This window comes from Capsella rubella, unplaced genomic scaffold (assembly GCF_000375325.1).
Source record: "Capsella rubella cultivar Monte Gargano unplaced genomic scaffold, Caprub1_0 scaffold_6, whole genome shotgun sequence".
Classification (NCBI taxonomy): Eukaryota; Viridiplantae; Streptophyta; class Magnoliopsida; order Brassicales; family Brassicaceae; genus Capsella; species Capsella rubella.
In genome coordinates this window covers 16365199-16385229 of record NW_006238918.1, presented here as the reverse complement: position 1 = coordinate 16385229, position 20031 = coordinate 16365199, and the positions used below count along the sequence as shown (strand labels likewise).

The 20031-nt window shown below is 37.1% G+C and overlaps 7 protein-coding genes across 8 annotated transcripts; 3 read left to right on the top strand and 4 right to left on the bottom strand.

The window, feature by feature from the left end:
* Positions 1–3392: 3392 nt before the first annotated feature.
* LOC17883487 (beta-amylase 2, chloroplastic) lies at positions 3393–6275 on the top strand. The gene is made up of 9 exons (XM_006287364.2): positions 3393–3714; positions 3807–3884; positions 3960–4163; positions 4445–4639; positions 4774–4938; positions 5073–5333; positions 5437–5655; positions 5723–5942; positions 6025–6275. Exons 1-9 carry the CDS (start codon positions 3466–3468, stop codon positions 6081–6083), a joined length of 1650 nt encoding a protein of 549 aa, XP_006287426.1. The 5' UTR covers positions 3393–3465; the 3' UTR covers positions 6084–6275.
* Positions 6239–8638, bottom strand: LOC17881107. Of its 2 annotated transcripts, XM_023780659.1 has the most exons (6): positions 8545–8638; positions 7460–8361; positions 7310–7368; positions 7070–7198; positions 6845–6980; positions 6239–6759 (listed from the first exon to the last, which is right to left on the bottom strand). In XM_023780659.1, the coding sequence occupies exons 2-6, from the start codon at positions 8162–8164 to the stop codon at positions 6406–6408; spliced, it is 1383 nt and encodes a 460-aa protein (XP_023636427.1). In that variant the 5' UTR covers positions 8165–8361; positions 8545–8638; the 3' UTR covers positions 6239–6405. The 2 variants fall into 2 exon arrangements, with proteins under 2 accessions (XP_023636427.1, XP_006289545.1); XM_006289483.2 differs by having other exon boundaries at positions 7460–8622.
* A 205-nt stretch (positions 8639–8843) lies between these two features.
* On the top strand, positions 8844–13082 carry LOC17881051 (acyl-CoA thioesterase 2). The gene is made up of 17 exons (XM_006289408.2): positions 8844–8928; positions 9053–9145; positions 9319–9386; positions 9468–9543; positions 9656–9702; positions 9816–9941; positions 10145–10222; positions 10369–10456; positions 10604–10716; positions 10861–10923; positions 10997–11052; positions 11131–11235; positions 11381–11440; positions 11708–11809; positions 12010–12058; positions 12511–12579; positions 12737–13082. Exons 1-17 carry the CDS (start codon positions 8913–8915, stop codon positions 12812–12814), a joined length of 1287 nt encoding a protein of 428 aa, XP_006289470.1. The 5' UTR covers positions 8844–8912; the 3' UTR covers positions 12815–13082.
* A 123-nt stretch (positions 13083–13205) lies between these two features.
* On the top strand, positions 13206–14647 carry LOC17881117. The gene is made up of 2 exons (XM_006288810.2): positions 13206–13512; positions 14286–14647. The coding sequence occupies exons 1-2, from the start codon at positions 13296–13298 to the stop codon at positions 14486–14488; spliced, it is 420 nt and encodes a 139-aa protein (XP_006288872.1). The 5' UTR covers positions 13206–13295; the 3' UTR covers positions 14489–14647.
* A 5-nt stretch (positions 14648–14652) lies between these two features.
* On the bottom strand, positions 14653–15628 carry LOC17883161. The gene is made up of 2 exons (XM_023780957.1): positions 15478–15628; positions 14653–14858 (listed from the first exon to the last, which is right to left on the bottom strand). The coding sequence occupies exons 1-2, from the start codon at positions 15589–15591 to the stop codon at positions 14757–14759; spliced, it is 216 nt and encodes a 71-aa protein (XP_023636725.1). The 5' UTR covers positions 15592–15628; the 3' UTR covers positions 14653–14756.
* Positions 15629–16533: 905 nt separating this feature from the next.
* On the bottom strand, positions 16534–16995 carry LOC17882556 (BON1-associated protein 2). Its single transcript, XM_006289356.1, has one exon. It carries the CDS (start codon positions 16993–16995, stop codon positions 16534–16536), a length of 462 nt encoding a protein of 153 aa, XP_006289418.1.
* A 269-nt stretch (positions 16996–17264) lies between these two features.
* On the bottom strand, positions 17265–19475 carry LOC17883625 (transcription factor MYB3R-2). The gene is made up of 8 exons (XM_023781337.1): positions 19355–19475; positions 19021–19081; positions 18875–18935; positions 18656–18762; positions 18457–18569; positions 18221–18349; positions 17827–18125; positions 17265–17736 (listed from the first exon to the last, which is right to left on the bottom strand). Exons 1-8 carry the CDS (start codon positions 19447–19449, stop codon positions 17408–17410), a joined length of 1194 nt encoding a protein of 397 aa, XP_023637105.1. The 5' UTR covers positions 19450–19475; the 3' UTR covers positions 17265–17407.
* Between the last annotated feature and the right edge of the window lie 556 nt (positions 19476–20031).

Sequence of the window (20031 nt, the reverse complement as noted above, 5' to 3'; positions counted from 1 at the left end):
TCGCTCAATCTCTCTCTGCTCATGATCATCTAGTTCCACACTAAAGCACCATCCTATGATCAAATATATATTAGACTCATTGTATTCTTTTTAGCTATGCACATCATACATATATCATAAAATGATAATCATTGCGTCTCTACTTTAATCTTTTCTATTAATCCACCCCTAGTGTCCTGACCTGCAAGTCGACGTTCTAATACTATACTGTGCACATACGAGTACTACCTTTATTAGACACTAGCTCTCATAATTCCCTAGTAGTAGTACTGCACTAACATCCCACTCTTAATCACTTGTAATACTACTATAGAGAGATGAGATGCGTGGTTGTGCTCCATCCACGGTTGTCACTTCTCTTCTCTAACTATTTTCCTTCTCATTTATCTCTTCCCCCTTTCTAAAAACTCCGTATTTCTAACTTCTAAAACAATACTAAAAACAAATATATAAATCTCTCTATATATAGAGAGAGAGAGAGAGAGAGAGAGAGAGAGAGAGAGAGAGAGAGAGAGAGAGAGAGTTTGTGTGGTTGACTTGGGTCATGATCTTGGTTTTTGGAGTGACTCATCTTTATACAATACATGTGGTGGATTCTATTTGGTGAAACCCAAGGTAAAATATTCTGTAAATAAAGTGATGCTGAAAATAATGCCAAAAGAAAGATTCAATATAGTATTTAATTTTTCTTCTCTATTAGTCAAAAGTTTAGTTAGTACTTTGGTACTATATTATACTATAGGTGTTTGGTCGTCTGCGTTATACATGGATATATATATACATAAATTAAAACTGTTTAGTGCAAATCTACTATATCCCTTTTGCCAATTGTTTTAGTCTTTTAGATGCTTTGAAATTCACTATATGATATCGGAATTATCGTGATAACTGATAATTATGGAAATTTTCGATCCACGATGATTAATGTTTTTGATGATTTTATTGCAGTCGTCTAGTAGTTTACGTCCAATAAGAGACAGAATAAAAACACGTTAACCTTACAAAATTCGTTTATTCTTATAAGATATAGTAAAATAAAAACCCTTTATGCGTAAAAGAAATTATTACGTCTAATTAAGTAATATTAGGAAATTTATGCATGTATTCGAAAATACAATACGAGAAATGTTTGTTGAAAATAACAGAGTCAGGGATTCATTCCATGGACATTTCTAATATGAGAACTTCGTCTATTGTTTCTTAGTTTTTTTGGGAGGTATTTTCTTGGATTTATCTGATCAATTAAAAATATCGTATGGGGTGCCGGCACATATCAGTATTTGGTTGGTTCTTCTTGCATGTTAATACAAAATAGTTAATACCACATGTCAGGGTTTTATCTCGTCGTGTAGAAATAGAACGTATCATCAGCATACTCTTAACAACAACAACAAAAACGAAACTCTTGTCTCTGCTCACATTAATGTAGATGATAATTTCTTTTTGTATTAAATCGATCTTTAATAATACTAAATGACAAACAGAATGTGTACTTAAGAATACGTAGTTGGAAGAAAATGGAATATACTAGTTGGATAATGAAGATTCCAGTTTCTTTGATAAAAATGCGCATTTCACCCGCATCTATAAAACCATAATACATTATTATACTATACCATTATTATTTATTAAGACCTCTGATAAATCAATCTCGTGTAGCTCCGCTTCTTCTTTGATTCGGGCTCACGTTGAAGGGACTTCCGCCTCGCTTTCTCGTCTCTCGTCATTGTATCTCTTTTTCTTATTACTCTTGCTTATTGCCATATTTTGCTTAAGGGAGTCTCTTTATCGAGTTCACTTCATAACCTTGCCATAAACTCCACCGTTTATAGTTTTAGTGATGATTTGAAGCTCGAATGTTTATGTTTCCATGTTTTTTTACCTTATTTTTGGCATGGAACCATATATTTAGGATTCACATCTTAAACTTTTCATTTCTTGAAATGATATTTACATTCTTATTAAAAAAAAAAAATCAGTCGCGGGACATCAAATAATAATACCGATCGTAACACATTTGTTTATTACCATCAATCAAATTAAAAGCACTGTTTTGTCCGAAGAAAGTGAAAAAACAGAACCCAAGTGGGCAGTAAAAAAAAGTATATAATAAAATTGATGGCACGATCAGAAGAGAGAGAGAGAGAGAGGTATATAAAAGCTAAAATGAAGGCAAGAAACTCGTGAAAATAATAATTGATCCATCTCTATCCCACGAAGCCCCCACACACACACACACATCATTATTTACTAAAACGCTACCACTTGTTTGGGTTTGCATGCACATTTATTTCCATAACGACAAAACTTTGTGTTTAATTTCTATAAAATTACTTCTGTTGACACCATTACTCACTCACTCACTCACTATTGCCATATATATATATATATATATATATATATATATATATATAAATGTTTGTGTTTACATATACATGTTTGTGTATTTCATAGAAACCACTAATTAGTTTTATTTTCAAATGCTTTAGCTAGTCTTTTTTTTTTTAAAGACAAAAAAAAACATAACAGTACATAACTAATATTTGCAACAATTAAACTAAACGAAATTTGTATTTCGAATCTTGTTTTTAAACGAAATAAACACGACAAAGAGAGGAAGGGGGGGAAATAAATAAAAAGAAAGTTACGACTTACGAGAGTTAATTTAATTTATGAGAGTAAATACAAACGAAGATAACATAGTGAAATTCAAAATTTAAAGCCTCAATGATTTTGTTACGTCGACGCAGAGACAGAGACCATGAGACATCGAGCATTAATTAGTGAGACGACACAACTGACATTAACACTTTCCACTACTATGCACGTCTTCAGATTAATACTAGTAAATTATACATGTAACACATACATCGTTGATCTCAATCATGTATCTATATATAATCGCCTACTAGATTAAGAAATTACACACACACTCGTGCAAGTACAATCCAACCATTTTAAAAAAAAAATACAATATAGTAACCAATTTATTCACATTGGATGATAATAATATTATTACCAAAAAAAAATGTGGAGATTTGATAAAACTGTGTGTAGCTCATTTACTATTATAGTAGCGAGCGCATTAGGGCTTTTTAATACAAGACAGAGACCTGAGAGAGATATTGACTTCACGGGCCCAATAAGATTTTCTCAGAAAGCCCATTAATAAACATGCCACGCACGCAAGTTGTCCGACGTGTAATGTGTTGCCACGTGGGTGATAAAAAGTGGTAAAATACAAAACTCTTCTTCTACCCAACGGATCTGAGTGGATCCTGAAACAATTTTCAAAATTGATTTGAACCAATGGTTCTTGGATCCATGAATATTTAGCGTTAGCCCCTTTTTACAGTACAGCTTCACGTGGGTTTTTTTTTTTTTTTTTTTTCAATGCCACGAAAGTCTCTGTATAATAGTAATAATTGGTGCTTACAGAATTGAGATATTTTTGTTTTAGTAAAAATGGCGATTAGGTTGAATCACACTGTCATTCCAGTGAGCTTGAAGCTCGGAGCTCCGGCGAAAGTATCTGCTCGGAGCTCTTTACCGTTTAGCGTTGGAGACTGGCGTGGTGTTTCTACATTTTCTGGTGCTAGGTCGTTGGTTTCTGCCAAGGTGAAACAGAGAGAAGAGAGTACGGAGGAGGAGGAGGATCAGCCAGTTCCAGTTGAAGATGATTCCGTTGATGACGAAGATTCTACTGACCAGCTCGTAAGTGCGTTTTGATAGATTTCTCTTAGCTCACTCATCCTTACCACAATCCCCTGTGGATCTCTTTTGATGGATTACTCTTAATTTGAAAGGTTGATGAAGAAATTGTGCATGTCGAAGAGCGTGATTTTACCGGCACAGCTTATGTTCCTGTATATGTTATGCTACCAGTGAGTCTTCTTCTTTCTTTTTGTTTTGTTTTGTTTCGATGAGTGTTTGGTTGATTTCGCTGTTGAATGATATAGCTGGGAGTCATTGATATGAACTCAGAAGTGGTGGAACCGGAAGAGCTTCTGGATCACTTAAGAACCTTGAAGTCGGTTAACGTTGATGGTGTTATGCTTGACTGCTGGTGGGGAATTGTGGAGGCTCATACACCACAGGTTTACAATTGGAGTGGTTACAAGAAACTCTTTCAGATGATACGTGACCTTGGACTTAAGATTCAGGTATGTATATTCATATCATTAGGCATCACTCGAAACAGTTTCCTCACACCTGAAGTTTGTGTCCCTGGATCTCCCTCCTTGTTTATGGTGGATGTGGTGCACAAGCATCCATTCATCATTTTGCCCTCTAAACTGGTCGCATATAATGAAACATTGTCCAATCTTTGTTGTTGTGCTCTGACTAATAATATAGCTGAGTTGCTTGCTGAGATCGGTTTAGTGGAATGATATGCACACTTGAGATGAACCTTTTCCATGTTCTTGACTTAAATTGACTTCAGGTTGTTATGTCGTTCCACGAATGTGGAGGCAATGTTGGAGATGATGTGCACATACAACTTCCTGAGTGGGTTAGAGAAATTGGCGAAAGCAATCCTGACATATACTTCACTGACAGAGAAGGCAGGCGTAACACCGAATGCCTTACATGGGGAATCGATAAGCAACGGGTTTTAAGAGGACGGACTGCTTTGGAGGTGTGGCTTTATTCTATGCCAACAATATTCTATATCAAAGTTATCATGATAGAATTTTTAGTTCAGTGATCATTTATTTTCCCTTTAGAAGACCATATGAAACTTTGATATGAGTAATCCTCCTAAAATTGTAGGTTTACTTTGATTACATGCGAAGCTTTCGGGTGGAATTTGATGAATTCTTTGAGGATAAAATCATCTCTGAAATTGAAGTTGGACTAGGTGCATGTGGGGAGCTGAGGTATCCTTCATACCCTGCACAATTTGGGTGGAAATATCCTGGTATTGGTGAATTCCAGGTAATACTTTAGATGGATCAGAAGCATACAGAGCTATCTTCTATCTTCTTTTTCTATTTCGACCAGTAATTTTTTTAGTTTACAGTTTACTTACCAATTTATATTCTCTGCTGTGCTCTCTCCTCTCTGAGCAGTGTTATGATAAATATTTGATGAAGAGCTTAAAGGAGGCTGCAGAGGTAAGAGGCCACAGCTTTTGGGGCAGAGGACCTGATAACACAGAAACTTATAATTCAACACCTCATGGGACTGGATTTTTTCGCGATGGAGGCGATTACGACAGCTACTATGGTAGATTTTTTCTTAATTGGTACTCAAGAGTTCTGATTGACCATGGTGACCGTGTTCTTGGTATGGCAAATTTGGCTTTCGAAGGAAATTGCATTGCTGCAAAGGTAAAGAAAGCTCTATATGTGGGGAAAGTGAACTATATTTAACCATATTTTTTTTTACTGGTGCTAATTGAACTTTTTTTGTCATTCAATTTCTGGAAATCAGCTATCAGGTATACACTGGTGGTATAAAACAGCTAGTCATGCTGCTGAACTCACTGCTGGCTTCTACAACTCCTCAAACCGTGATGGCTATGGTCCAATAGCTGCAATGTTCAAGAAACATGATGCTGCTCTCAACTTTACATGTGTGGAGTTACGAACACTTGATCAACACGAGGATTTTCCTGAGGCTCTGGCAGATCCAGAAGGTCTAGTTTGGCAGGTAAAATTTTTTTCAACTTAGGCTTTAATTCTTAACTTGCAAATGTTGATTTCATGTTAATTTTCAGGTGCTGAATGCTGCGTGGGATGCTGGTATACCTGTTGCTAGTGAAAATGCTCTTCCTTGTTATGACAGAGAAGGTTATAACAAGATACTTGAAAACGCAAAGCCCCTTACTGATCCTGATGGTCGCCACTTGTCTTGTTTCACTTACCTGAGGCTTAACCCAACTCTGATGGAATCTAAAAACTTCATAGAGTTTGAGAGATTCCTCAAACGCATGCATGGTATAGCTGTCGTTTCATGTACTCCTAGTAGATTTTAGTGTCTCCTCAAGGTTTTATAACATGGTGTCACCTTCACTTGCAGGTGAAGCCGTTCCAGATCTTGGTGTAGCTCCAAGGACACTAGAGACCAAATCCGAGTGAAGATGTATGTAGTCAATCATGCTACTAAAAACACTGGCACTAATGGAACGTCATGGCTTGGCTTAGCAATTCAGCATAGCAAAGTTGGATGGAGTCAAAATCAAGATTACTGTTGTAGTTAAAAACAAGCGAGCTTGTCAAATGAACAGTGTATATAATATAACAAATAAGTGATATCCATTGAGATTTCTTAAGAAATTTTGCTCGCAAAAGCACATATGTGAAACAAAAAGAGCTCGAATAATGACTTTTCATCTACTTTGCGTATCTGGTTCTATATCCTAGGTTCTACATGTACACCTATGAGTCTACGACAAGATTTTCATGCTTGTTGATCACACAACAAAGCTGCAGATTCCTTTTCCTTGAAGATCGTATGACCACTGCCGTCATTTACAGGAAAATGACAATCTCTGAATTGATTCCATTTTCTTCTCATTTCTTTGAAGGACCACGGAGACGGGGATCCTTCCATGCCTGATCCTGCAGAGCTTTCTCCTTCTTCTGTATCATGGAATGTTCCATAAGACGGTGATGGAGACATGGGGATGTTCAGAGAAGCTGCCTTCATTATAGCCGCTCTGTATTCTTCGTCATGATCCTCAACAATCGATTTCTGGCGCACAATTTTCTGCTCCACTGGAATCTGCATAACTTGGTCCTCTTCCAGCATTAACTGAAAATAGTTCACCACACAGAAAGGCGATTTGTCAGATATCAAGATCTCCTATGAAAGGAAAATACATTTTTAAGGTACTCACATCGAGAGCTCTCTGCGATTCCCTTTCAATCCAGATGATGGCATGATCCGCCGTTGCATTACAGGAGAGAACAATCTGCTCAAATCTCCCATCAACTGGGACAGCTGTTCTCACAACAGGTGGGTATCTTCCTAATCTGCACCAAGGGCATGGTTTTCACTTTAAATCGTATTCGAGTTAAAGAAACGGTTTTGAAGCACACAAGTATAAATAATGAATGAATACCTCAACGGCTTGCGCACAACGATATGGTATAATCTACCAGGAGAATATAGACGCCTTGTATCTTTGAGTTTTTTCTCCTCGAATATCAATGTATCTTTCAAACATGTGAGACACAACAAGCATGGCAAGCTGAAGGTTTAAAATGTAAACAAGAGCATGAGATTATTCTCTTCTTCATCTTGTAAACTTAGGCTAATAATTCAATAACTGGTTTTTTTAAAATTCATACTATTTTCTTACCAGATAATTGACTTGAAGACATTCTCCAGAGCTGTGGTAGTACGAGGTAAGAAATCATCCTGGTTTATTCAGAGCAGCACGTAAAATGGATCAGAAGAGGAGAGGCAACCTAAGCGAGTCGATGGAGGCCAATTTAGACAATCATCATACCTGAAGAACAACCGAGTTTATGACATCTGCATATGTCACTGCTAGATGGAGAGACATACATCTTGGAGGAGCAATAGCAAAACATTTGATCCTCTTTCTCTCTATGTTCCCTAACCTAGCCCGGTTCTGAATCACGAATAAGACAAGCAAAGACACAACCCCCGCACCTAGTGAATGCCCAACAAACGTCAATGAATAGCTTGGGTTTGCCTCGAGTAATTCCCTTAAAACCATATGCTCCTCCTCAAAAACCCACATGGCCGCCTTTAACAACCCGTTATGTACATAACCTCCATCAAACTTGGTCTGTCCAAGTTTGTTATCAAGCAGAACAGCATAATCACACTCCTTAGCCAAATTAAGCCCTCTAATGGCCAAGACGACATCGCCATTGTCATGATCCAAGTAGATCATGTAAGGCGTCACACGGCCTTCAGTCTGATCATAGTCTTTCTTCAGAATAACATGGTGTGGGTCAATCCCATAGCCACCAGGAGGTGCCCACATGGGGTCATGAAGATCCTCCTCATACACGGCTAAGATCAAGCGGCAGATCCTAGGGATTGGCTCAAACTCCTCTGATGTAGCTAGTCCCCAATTCTCACTCTCGTGACCTGCTGTGTATAGACATTTCTTCCACAACCAATGGGCACAACCCAAGCAATATACACATTCAAGTACGGGAAGGCAACACAGCATCGACATGAGAACCTATGAAGCAAGCAAGCATTATATACTTAATTGGGATATTTTTGTAGCAATGGGATCGGGTTTTTCAAGCAGAACCCACTGACACAAGATTACTCAGTGTGGATCAAGGGGCTGTAAGGAAAAAGACAGAATCATAAGCTGGTCGGATCAAGCTGAGTTCTAGGATTTGTGTCCGAAACCATCACGGACAACTGTAAAAAGAACAACTTCTAACATCAAATGAGTTCAATCATTTCTTTTGGCGCTGAAGAAGACACGAGTTAGAGAGAGAGAGAGAAGACAAGTTGGATTTGTTAACTGCGAAAAGTTCAAGTCAACCACAGTTCGTATGACGAGACGATGAAAAGAGTTGTTGTGAGAAAGAATCTACTCACCATAGATGCTCGAAAGATTCCATTAGCATCAAGAACAGCGGAGACAGAATCAAAAGAAAGACGTGCAATTTCGTATTTCGCAAAGTGTCGGACGGATCTGGGCTAAGTGTAAGAAACTTTTGTGTGAGAGACAGCGGATGGGGTCCCTCAATGTTAATAAAAGTTGTTGGGCTTTTTTACTGTAGGCCCATTAAATTTGTCAGTATTGGGACATGATTAACACGTTTTCCCCAGTTGGTTAAAAAAATCAAATTCGATTCGAAATTATTGTATACCGACTATCGTATACCCGTAGGGTACTGGATAATTTTGTATTTTGTATTTTGGTTTGGTCAGAGATTGGTTCTGACTTCGCCGGTCACTTCATCATGAACACTGAATCAGGTATTTCCGATATCTTTTTCCGTTGTTCTATAGCCGGAGAAATCAGTGAGAGATGTTGAAAGCTGAGAGTTTTTCTCCACGATTTTGAATGATTTTTTAAATGGTTGGTTGCTTTGGTTTGTAGTTGTCGAGTTCCTTGGGAATGTGCCCTTGTTGCAGCGGTTACCTAGTTCTTCTCTGAAGCGAATCTCCCAAGTCGTTGTGTTTAAGCGTTATGGTTAGTGATCTCCATGATTCTTGGATTTTGACTTTGTTCTCATCAGTTTGATTGGGGATTTTGTTGGTCTGTATTCACTCTGTGTTCTTGAGTGTAAGCACTAAGCAGTTATTCTTAGAAACAGAGCTTATGTTTTTCCACTTTGTGATCTTCTTTGTCTATGTGCTTCACAGACAGAGGTGATTATGTGGTTCGTGAAAATCAAGATGTGGATGGAGTTTATTTTCTCTTACAAGGACAGGTGCATATTTACTTGTTTTATCTCCATAGGAAGATAGAATAAGTATACTGCAACGGCCTTTTTTAAAACTATCTTTTGCAGGCTCAGGTTCTGAGATCAGCCGGAGAGGAAAGCTGTCCTGAGTCCCTGTTGAAACGATTTGATTGCTTCGGCCATGGTGAGAGGATGATTCTTTTAATATTGGACATTCTCCAATTTCAGTGTGTTTATGTTGTTTTTTGCAAGTGTGGTTCCTTAATTTGAATTGGCTTTTAAAAATCCCTATACAGGTATTTTTGGGGATGTTTATTCAGCAGATGTTGTTGCTCTGTCAGAGGTGTTTGCTAAACGTTATCTCATCTTTCCTTAGGCTGCCTTCTTTTCCTTGAGCTCATGGTATGCTAAGCGGTAGTATCAAACTGAGTACTGTTTTTATATCTCTCCCTGCAGCTTACCTGCTTACTGTTGATGTCTGATCATCGTGCTTTGCTTGAGACAATACCGTTCCGGGATTCAGATAAGAAACTTGAGACACTTTGTCTTGTGGAACAGATATTGTATCTAGAACCACTAGATGTACGAATCTGCCCTCAACAGCCTTCATTCTAGCCATTAATATTTACCATTCTGTGTTATCAGAATTATAGCATTTTTCATTTCACATTTATTCAAATTTATGTTCACCTCATACAATACATACTACTTGTAGCTTTTTAAAACATTCTTTCTCTGCCAGTAAAATTGAGGAATCTCTTATTTGAAGAATTTCTTTCTTGTAGTTGAATGTATTCCGGGGGTTCACTCCACCCAATGCTCCAACCTATGGGAAGGTTTATGGAGGGCAGTTAGTTGGACAGGTATGAAATTTTCTCATGTAAGGCTACATCAGGTATTTATTAACCCTGCTGATCATTCAATTGCATATATAGCTTGTTATGTGCTATTTATTCACGAAATCGAAATAACTAGTAATCACTGTGACACAACTGCCTTCACTTCGCAGGCACTTGCCGCAGCATCAAAAACTGTTGAAACTATGAAGATAGTCCATAATTTTCATTCCTATTTCCTTCTTGTTGGAGATATCAATAGTAAGGCATACTTTTAATGTGCTTTTGCAAGCAAACGATTGTTTTCGCTCTCTATCTGAAAACCCTGCCAGCTGTTTTCTTCGGATTCCTCTGGACCTCAGATATCTGTTCCTCTTTGCAAATTATCATAGTTTGCTACTTTTGCAGTTCCCATCATATTTGAAGTAAACCGCTTACGTGACGGCAACAACTTTGCCACCAGAAGAGTAGATGCTAGACAGAAAGGAAAAACCATATTCACCTTGTTCGCTTCATTTCAGGTAAGATGCTATATTTTCGTGAAATATTTCATTATGGATCTTTAGGCTTCTATTCTATGTCATAATGAGCCAATAGCCTTTTCACGCTTAAGCACAACAAATAAATACCTTGTAACTTCTTTATCTATTTATTTGGTTTTACAGAAAAAGCAACAAGGTTTTATTCACCAGGAGTCGACTATGCCTCACACACCAACTCCTGAAACGGTAAATCATTTCTCCTACTTTGAGGCTTATAATGAATTGCGATGATTGTCATTTTCATCCCTATCGACTGCAGCTTCTACCCAGGGAGGAGTTGCTTGAACGGCTTGTCACTGACCCTCTGCTACCTAGGTATGTGGAAGTATTTTGCCTGACGAATTATTCCAAGAACTCAGAGTGATACACTTCTAAATTGTTTCTTCATTTCAGGGATTACCGAGACAAAGTTGCATCTGAAATTAATGTTCCATTCCCTATAGATATTCGATTTTGTGAGCCAAAGGATTCTTCTAAACAGCCAAAGTCTTCTCCAAGGTTAACCTAGTTGTTTAACTCCTAAATAAATCAATTTTGTTGACTATATCGCGTATTTCATTTTGTCACTCTTAAACATTAAAACTAAAATTTTAAGTGGGTACTGATAAAAACTAAACATTTCTTTCCTGAAATCATCTTGCAGACTGAAATATTGGTTTAGAGCAAAGGGAAAACTTTCTGATGATGATCAAGCTTTGCACAGGTGAGCAACTCTACTTCAGTGGTGTTAAGCTGAAAGTCACCTAAAAACTCGAATTCATTTATATGATCTATACGATTTTGAATTGTAATGTTAACCTTTTAATGTTCTAAGGAGTTCACCTATTAGTGGTATTTAAGTATCACCAGTTTTTATAGTTGAAATGTAATCCAGATTATCTTACCATTGGAAACTAGGGGGTTGTTGAGACATATATGATATATCTCTTGCAGACTTTCTAATTGTCTTGTCCCCGGCATTGTTATACAGATCTGTGGTTGCATTTGCTTCAGATTTGATATTCGCCTCTATCAGTTTAAACCCTCACCGCAGAGAGGGCATGAGTGTAGCTGCTCTTAGCCTGGACCACTCGTAAGAATTTTAATTTTCTTATAGCGAAGTCTGAGGTTGTACTATTCCCATAAAATATGTCCAAACCACGTAATTTATATATGTACACGCAGGCGCACACATAATTACATGCCTGGTCTATCGTCGAAAATCTAGATTTTAGCATCTTCAAAATAATGCATCAAGTAATTGTTTCTTACTTTTCTTATGTTTGTTTGCAGGATGTGGTTCCACCGATCGCTAAGAGCTGATGATTGGTTGCTATTTGTGGTAAGAAAAGCTTATGTCTTCTTTTTTTTTCTGAAGAATGTGAGAAAATTTTATTAAGAAGGAAAAGTTATTACTGGTAGAAATCCAAATGTTTGTTTAGGTGAAACTAAAAATTGCGTAAACACTTTGCGAAACTTTGAGTTGTTTCGGGCCATGGAGCTTTATATTAATATGGTGTGTCTTTTGTTTGAAGACGCCTGTCAGGTTGGGTTTCAGAAGACCCACATGGCAGGTAGAAACATTGATAACTATAGATTAGAACAACTTGCTTGTTTAGCTGATATTCGTGAAGTTTATAGATCTACCCCTTCTGGATTTATATCTTCGTGTTTATCATGTTAAAAGAAGTAAACCACAACACTTTTAGTGATATTGTCAAAGGTCTGACTGAATCCTTTAGAAATGAAAACTCTGAGCAAGGAAAATATACTTACAACATTTTCATTATGCAGATAGTGAGTCCAACAGCGTTCGAAAGCCGTGGTTTTGCCACTGGAAAAATGTTTAACAGAAAGGGGCAGGTACGTTGTTGTTTCGAAGAATGAAGAAACTAATGTAGTTTTCAAGCTCCCATTAAGTAGAATACAAAGCCCTAAAAATATCTGCACAATTGAGGTCTAGTTTTTAATTTTTAAGGTGGTAAAGAAAGTACATATATAGTTGATAATTTGTGTGCAGCTGGTGGTATCTTTGACGCAAGAAGCTTTGCTAAGAGAAGCTGTGACTATAAAGCCCTCCTTCGGGGCCAAGCTCTGAAGTAATAGGATTGATAGTGAGAGAAGAATTGCTGCATCTGTTGCACCAATCTTGTCACATTCCAAAGAGTGTGTCTCGGACTCTCGGGTCATTTTTTTTTTTTTGTCATCGAGTGTGTCTCGGGTCATTTGAATATGGTTTTCGATTTTTACCCAAAAAAAGATATTTCCTTCGAGAGTGGGTCTGTCTATACATAAGTTGTGTTTGTTGTTGTAAACTGTGATACTGTTTCAACAAAAATGAAAATTCAAATTGGGATTCATTTTAATTTATGTGTTTACTAAATAGAAAGAGCTTCAAGTCGAGAGCGAACGACGTCGTTTTAATAGATAAATCTCCGATAACGTTATTCTAATAAGACGCTCCTCAATTTTGAAAAGCGAAAAGAAAAAAAAGAAAAAAGAAAAAAGAAACCTCTGTAGTCTCTCTCTACTGAACCTTGAGGTATCCATCGGAGAATCACAAATTTCAACAACAGTTGATGGAATCCATGGCTCTAGATCCGGAAGTTGACATCGATGAAGGAGATCTGGAGGAATTGGAGTCAGATGTGAAGCAGATGGCCAAGACGATTTCCGAGTACAGGCAAACCCTACCGGACCATCTCAGGAACACCCTTGACTCTGCGCTTTCATCTCACATACCCAACATCGATTCTCGGTTGGATCCTCTTTCGTCGTCTTACCTCTCTATCGCAGGCTGGTTCCTTCTTCCCTTTTTTGTATTAGTTCATCAATCAATTTGGGTTACCACCTTTTTTGAGTAGAGTAATTTATAAGGATGTCGAAATAAATTTAGGGCTAGTCTAAACAGCCGAAGTGTGTTTGGATTCATGCTTTAAATGTCTTTAGGCTTCTGTACATATTGCTCAAAACGGATAATTAGTTATGATTTGCTTGCATTATGACTGTATTTTTTTTACATTGTCATGTATCAGTTGGAAGAATGGTTTACATGTAAGAGTCGTATATTGGCTGCATTAAAAATATCTACTTAAACTCCAAAATGTACAATCTTTGCAGAGTCAAGTGTGAGAGTAATAAGTTGCGTAAGGAAGTTGTTGATGAATTAATCAATACACTGTACAACTTGGTTTGTGAAGTTTTAGCTCAAAGCTAGAGTCTTTATGTCGTTTGCGTCTTCTGCTATGTTCCCATTGTATTGTTCATAAGAAACTCTGTTTTGAAGAAGGTTTTCACAGTATTGTAGAGAAACATAAGAGCCTGCAGTGATTCTTGTCATCGCCCTCTCTTATTTGTATGCTATACTAACCAACCTGCGGTGTTTTGTTTAATGCAGAAAATAAGAACATAAGTATATTTTAATTCAATAAGAGACTTTGTTTGAGATCGGTTCATAGTATTGTTAGAGAAAACTTAAGAGCCTGCAGTGATCCTTGTCTTCTTCCTCTCTTATCAGTATGCTAAATCAAATCAACCAATCATTGGTGTTTTTCTTTTTCTATATGCAGAAACACAAGCACCTGTTGTGGTGGGAACTGAAGAGCAAGACTCTAGAGAGAAAATAATTCGGCTTAAGGAAATAATGTCAAGGAACGCTGCGAATATACCCAAAGTAGTAAAGAGAATCCGAGAGTGTATAGAGGGTATCGACAAACTCGATTCTTTGGACGTTACCATTCACCCGGCTTTCAGAAGGCGAAGAATTAACTGACTGGTAGATCTGTTTCTGCTTCAGGTTTAGGTTCTCCTTAGTATTTCTTAAGAAAGATTTGTGCCGAGTTGTTAATATGTAATTCTAGACAGATTTCGCATGTACATTGGTGAATGACTAGGTTGGGTTAAAACAACATGAACTTTGATTGTGCAAGTACTATGGAGGAGATTTAAACTTGTTACTAGAAAGAAAAAAAAAAAGATAAGGGTTATTACACTTTCGTTGATTACAAAAAGTAGATTGACAGTTATAACTAACTACATATTCATTTAGCATTGTCAGATTGTTCTTTCCCAGATGGTTCTTTCTTTGGTCCAAAGATGAATTGCTTGACAGAATCTTGTGCTGATAATATTATCCTTTTGATCTGTAAAAACGCCAATTTAGGTAAAGCATATCAAGAAGAGAACATAAGTGTCATTATTCATATGGGGGCAGCTTCTATGATGATGTTAAATAACCCACCAACAATAGTTCATCCCGAATACATTATACATACTTACATACATACAATGGATGATAGATCACCCCGAATCTCAATCAGAAAGCTAATCTACGAAGACATAATAATGCATAAACACAGAAACGAGTTCTAATCCAGATTTGCATAAACACTTTAGGTTGAGCATTTCCAAGAGTAAAATGGCTGAGAAATCTCATCATGTAACATATCCCACCGAAAATATGCAATCCCTATAACCAAACAAACAATGGATCAAGCAAGTGATTTCCACACTCGGAATCACCAACCAAAGTCTCAGCCAGAAAGCACATCTATCATATGTTAAGAATCACCCCAAATAGACGACGAACTTCTGATTCCAATTTGACAAAAACGAGTATTACTAACTAAGAAGGCCACTCATCTCTCTACAAAGAAAAAAGGGTAACAGAAACGAGTTCCCATCCAGATTTTCATGGAAACGAAATCAATTTAGCGCAGACAGAGAGACTTTTAATAATTTAGAGTAGAAATGGGAACTCACGGGATCAAGAACGTTTGGCTCGGGACCGTAATCGCCTGTTAAGAGGAAGTAGGAAGCAACAACAGTCGCCACCATCGTCGTCCTTCTCACCACCTTATCGGTTTGGGGATTCATCTCCGATTCTCGTCTCGTCTCGTCTGACCAGAATAGAAACGCAGCTAGAGGAGTTAACAACTCATCACGGTCTGTGTGTACTGTGTAGGTGAACCTGACAGTTTTGCTGCCGTTTCTATGTTTGACGCAGAGACTGCAACACATGTTTTATCCATGTAAACGACACAGCGTGCGACTAGATTAAGCACAAACGACACACTTTAGACCGTTTTAACTGTTTTATCCTGATAAGGTAGGTATACGGCCCATTTATATCAATTTTCGTCTATGATTAAGGCCCATCTAACAAGCACATGAAACTCCATGCCGTTTAAATGTTGATTACAGAGACTGCATTACGTGTGTCTTCTTACTTCTTAGCAAGATCAAAATACGATATTACCTGTATTCGGTTCAGTCTTACCGGCATTCGGAACCTAAACAAAACCAATGGCTTGAGTTGATATATAGACTATCATTTAAATAAGCTGTTTTAATGATTTCTCAATGGAAATGTTTGGCCTGTCTTTCTGAACGTAACGACGACACATATATCATGTTCTTAATTTTTTTTTTTTTTTTTTTTATATCATGTTCTTAATTATTCTTAACATAAACATTAACCGCAACAATTCTTTGGTTGATAAAATATATACACACGAACGATGGTTTAATTGGTAGATTATCACTTACTGTCCTCTGGATGAAAAGATTGGTGTGTCTTTCTGAACATACACAAGTAATACACAATATAACCATTGTCATCTATCAATGTATGGTTTGTTTGGCTAGACCGAACATTTATGTACCGAAACAACAAAACCAATGAAAACCATAATAAACCAATCAGTAAGGATTTTGATTTTGCTAATTATAAAAAAAAAAAAGAAGAGTAAAGTTATATAAAAAATATCGACAATTATTAGTTAACCTAGAGAGTAGATAGATAATAGCAAACATTATTTAACGTAACCAAAACGGACGGAGACGGGATTTAAGATCTGATTTATCGGGAAGAATCCTAACGGAGAAATTGACAATCCCGTTACGACAGCCAGACTCGTCCCATAATCTGTAACTGAGACAGTGCAAAAAACCCTCCGGCGCATATTCTCCCGTAAAATCCTTAACAGGGACACGTGCCGTTCCCACGCAGTGATCCTCCCCAGCTGAACTCCGGCAGAGAACCTGCACGTACATCACACTCGTCGCCGTAACCGCTTCTTTCCCCGGCGAGAACTCCGTCTCCAGCTTGTCCTCCCACATCGGATAATTCCCACTGATCTCGTCGACGCTCGTTCTCATCGGCTGTTTCATATATTTCCCTGCCGTGTCGAAGGCAACGTAGGCGTTCTTTTTCACCCGTCTTTTCTTGTAGACGAGATCCTCCGCCGATATCCCCGTGATCTCTATTTTACGACTCATTCTTTCGCTTCTTCGATGATCTTTCCTGAATTTCATGATCTAGACAATATGGTTTCCTTCCACGAGTAAAACTTGTAGCTGTATGTAACATATATATAAGGGTCTTTTAAAGGGTTTTTAGCTTTTTTTTTTTTTATTTGTTTTGAAGTTAGAATTAGGAAACTAGGAAGGTGATGAGAAATTAGGTACATAGAAAGTGGAGAAGCTTCCTTCTTTCTTCCTAATTATTATGTTTTACATTAATATTTAATAATATGAATAATTCAGAATAAAAAGACATAAAACCTATTTATTATGTTTAGCAATTGTACATCAAGAAAGTTAAATCAAAGTTTTAATGAGTTATTAAACTTGATGATTCCAAAGTACCAAAGGTCCAAAGCTAAAAAAAAATCAAATTGCACTTTCTTGGTCACATAAAGTCGAAATCTAAACGCCTCTCCAAGGGTTTTGAGCCAGAGCAAGTGTTACGTTTCGCAAGTCTGTACTTGGAGAAAGGAGAAGTTGAAATATTTGAGTGTACTTCCTCACTTGACTTGTGACTTCTAGCATCTACATGAAACTGGGTGTCGTCTTTTTGTCTGTGCCGTTTCAGACCTGATGATGTTGGGGAGCTTCTTTTGGAGATAATGGAAGGTGTGTTGAAAGTACTCGCAGCCATTCTCAGTCTCTCTTTTATCTTCTTCACTTCTTGTATGCACCCATTCTCGTTATTGTGCTGTGGAGTTTCTACAGTACTCTCTGAAACGTATTTTACATAAATAGAGTACTTGTTAGAACATGTGATAATCAATTATAAAAGGTGTCCACTGATATATATTTCACCCTTACCTTTGGGACTTGACCAATCAGATTCTAGTGATGATGATGAGATTGTATCATCTCCTCTAAGAGAGCTTGTGGACGAAGGAGTGCTCCTCCAATTCATGGGTCCTAAAGTTAACTCTAAGGAATCCCATTGAGTACTCGTTGCAGCTTCCTCCATTTGTAATGTTTTGTGATTAAAAAAGTTGTATTCAAAACCATGAGGTCTAGGATCATATAAGACATCAGAGACGAGGTTACTAGGAAACTGCTCCAGTCTCTTCTTGACTGAGCAATTCCAGTGGTTCTTAATATTATTCTCCGTCCTGTTAGTTTAATTCCATGACCAAGAGTTCAGAGAAAGAAAAAGCAAGCAAAGGTGATATTTTTTTATATGTCATTTAATCAAGGACAAATTAACCTTCCAGGCAAGAGCTTGGCTATCTCTTCCCACTTATTGCCGTGTTCTCTTTGTGATTGAACGAGAATGAGTTCCTCTTCTCTAGTCCACACAGTCTTTTTAATAGTCGGGTTCAAATGATTATGCCACCTACAAAGACATAACATAACAATAAGCTTAATGGAACTATGTAGACCGATCAAGTGATGCATAAAATTGAACGAAATGTGAAAAGAAAAACAATGTACGTAAAAGACCTTTCACGGCATTGCTTGCCAATGCGACCAGGGAGTTGCTTTGAAATTTTGGACCATTGAGGCTTATCATTCTTTATATGATCATTAACCAATTTACTCAAGAGTTCATCTTCCTGAATATATAGCAAGAGATATGATCACTAAGTAGTAAGGAGACATCGTAGCTAGCATATGTACCAAGAAGGGAACCAAAAGATACCTTTTTAGTCCAAGGTCCTTTGTAGAGGCTTGGATCAAGAACCTTTAGCCAGCGGTGCTGACACTGGACATCGTTCCTCTTGCCTTTCAATCCAGGAACACTCTCAACTAAACCAAAGACATAGATACAATAATATATATAGGTTTCCGGGTATATATAACTATCACATGATCATGACAAATCAATCAAAAAATATATATAGATCGATGGATCAATTACCAATCTTTTTCCAGCTGTTGTGCCCTTTGTACCTCTGCACAGCATTGGTCAAAAGTTCGTCCTGTAGATAGATGATGGAAAAAAGAATTCAATCACACAAAAACATGATCAAAACTAGAAACGACAAGAAACATTGAGCTACGTACCTCTTCGGAAGTCCATCCTCCTTTAGTTGATCTTCTCTTAGCACCACTCACTCTTTTGTATCTTTAACCACAAAAAAATTCATAAGAGAGAGAGAGCCTAATATCGTTGGTGACGACGAATAACATACTTAAAACTGATTATAGTTTTCTTCCAATTCCTCAAATTAGATATATCATGGGTCTCCAGTAATGCTCATTAACATCACACCAACGACCAATCAAATATATACAATTCACCCCTCAAATCCATAAATCATAATTAATAGCCACAATTATACAAGGGTCAGAAACAACCAAGAGATACAAGAGGGTATGAACATAAAAAAAAACATACCTGGGAGAGTCAATTGCAAACGTAGGAGTAACTTCTGCGGTGATATCATCATACTCAGATTCTGATCGACTCAAATCACTATATTCTTCTGTCATACTTTCTCGAATTTTTTTTGTTAAACACCAAAATCCTAATCAGCCAACGAAAACAAACACCACACTATATGATGATTGTTTCAGCAACTACGTATCTCATCTTAAATAAGAACAGAGAGATTCAATAGGAGAAAGGAAAAGAAAAAAAAAAAAGGAGAAAAGTAAATCGCAAAGAAGAATCCTCCAAATTGTTGAAAGAGGAGAGACTCATTAAAAAGATTTGTCGTCCTTCCGTAACGGCTACCCAAATCTTTTTATGCCCTTAAAACTCTCTTTAATTAAAAATATATTTATTTTTTTCTTTTGGCAATATCTACGATTTTTTATTGTATTAGAGCAAACTGAAAAGATCTATAAAATCTTTAATTGATTTTATTTAATAAAGCCCTAAGTTTTTATAAAAAAAATTGGTAAATCTAAACTGAATTATCACGAAAGAAAAATAAAAGTGAATTTAAAATGATAAAAAGTTAATAAGTCTAAAACAATGAAAAAAACTAACTAACCAGTAAGCATGATGACTATTGGACAAGTAGTGCAATCATTTATGCATACTTACCTTGCACGTGGAAAAGTGAATTA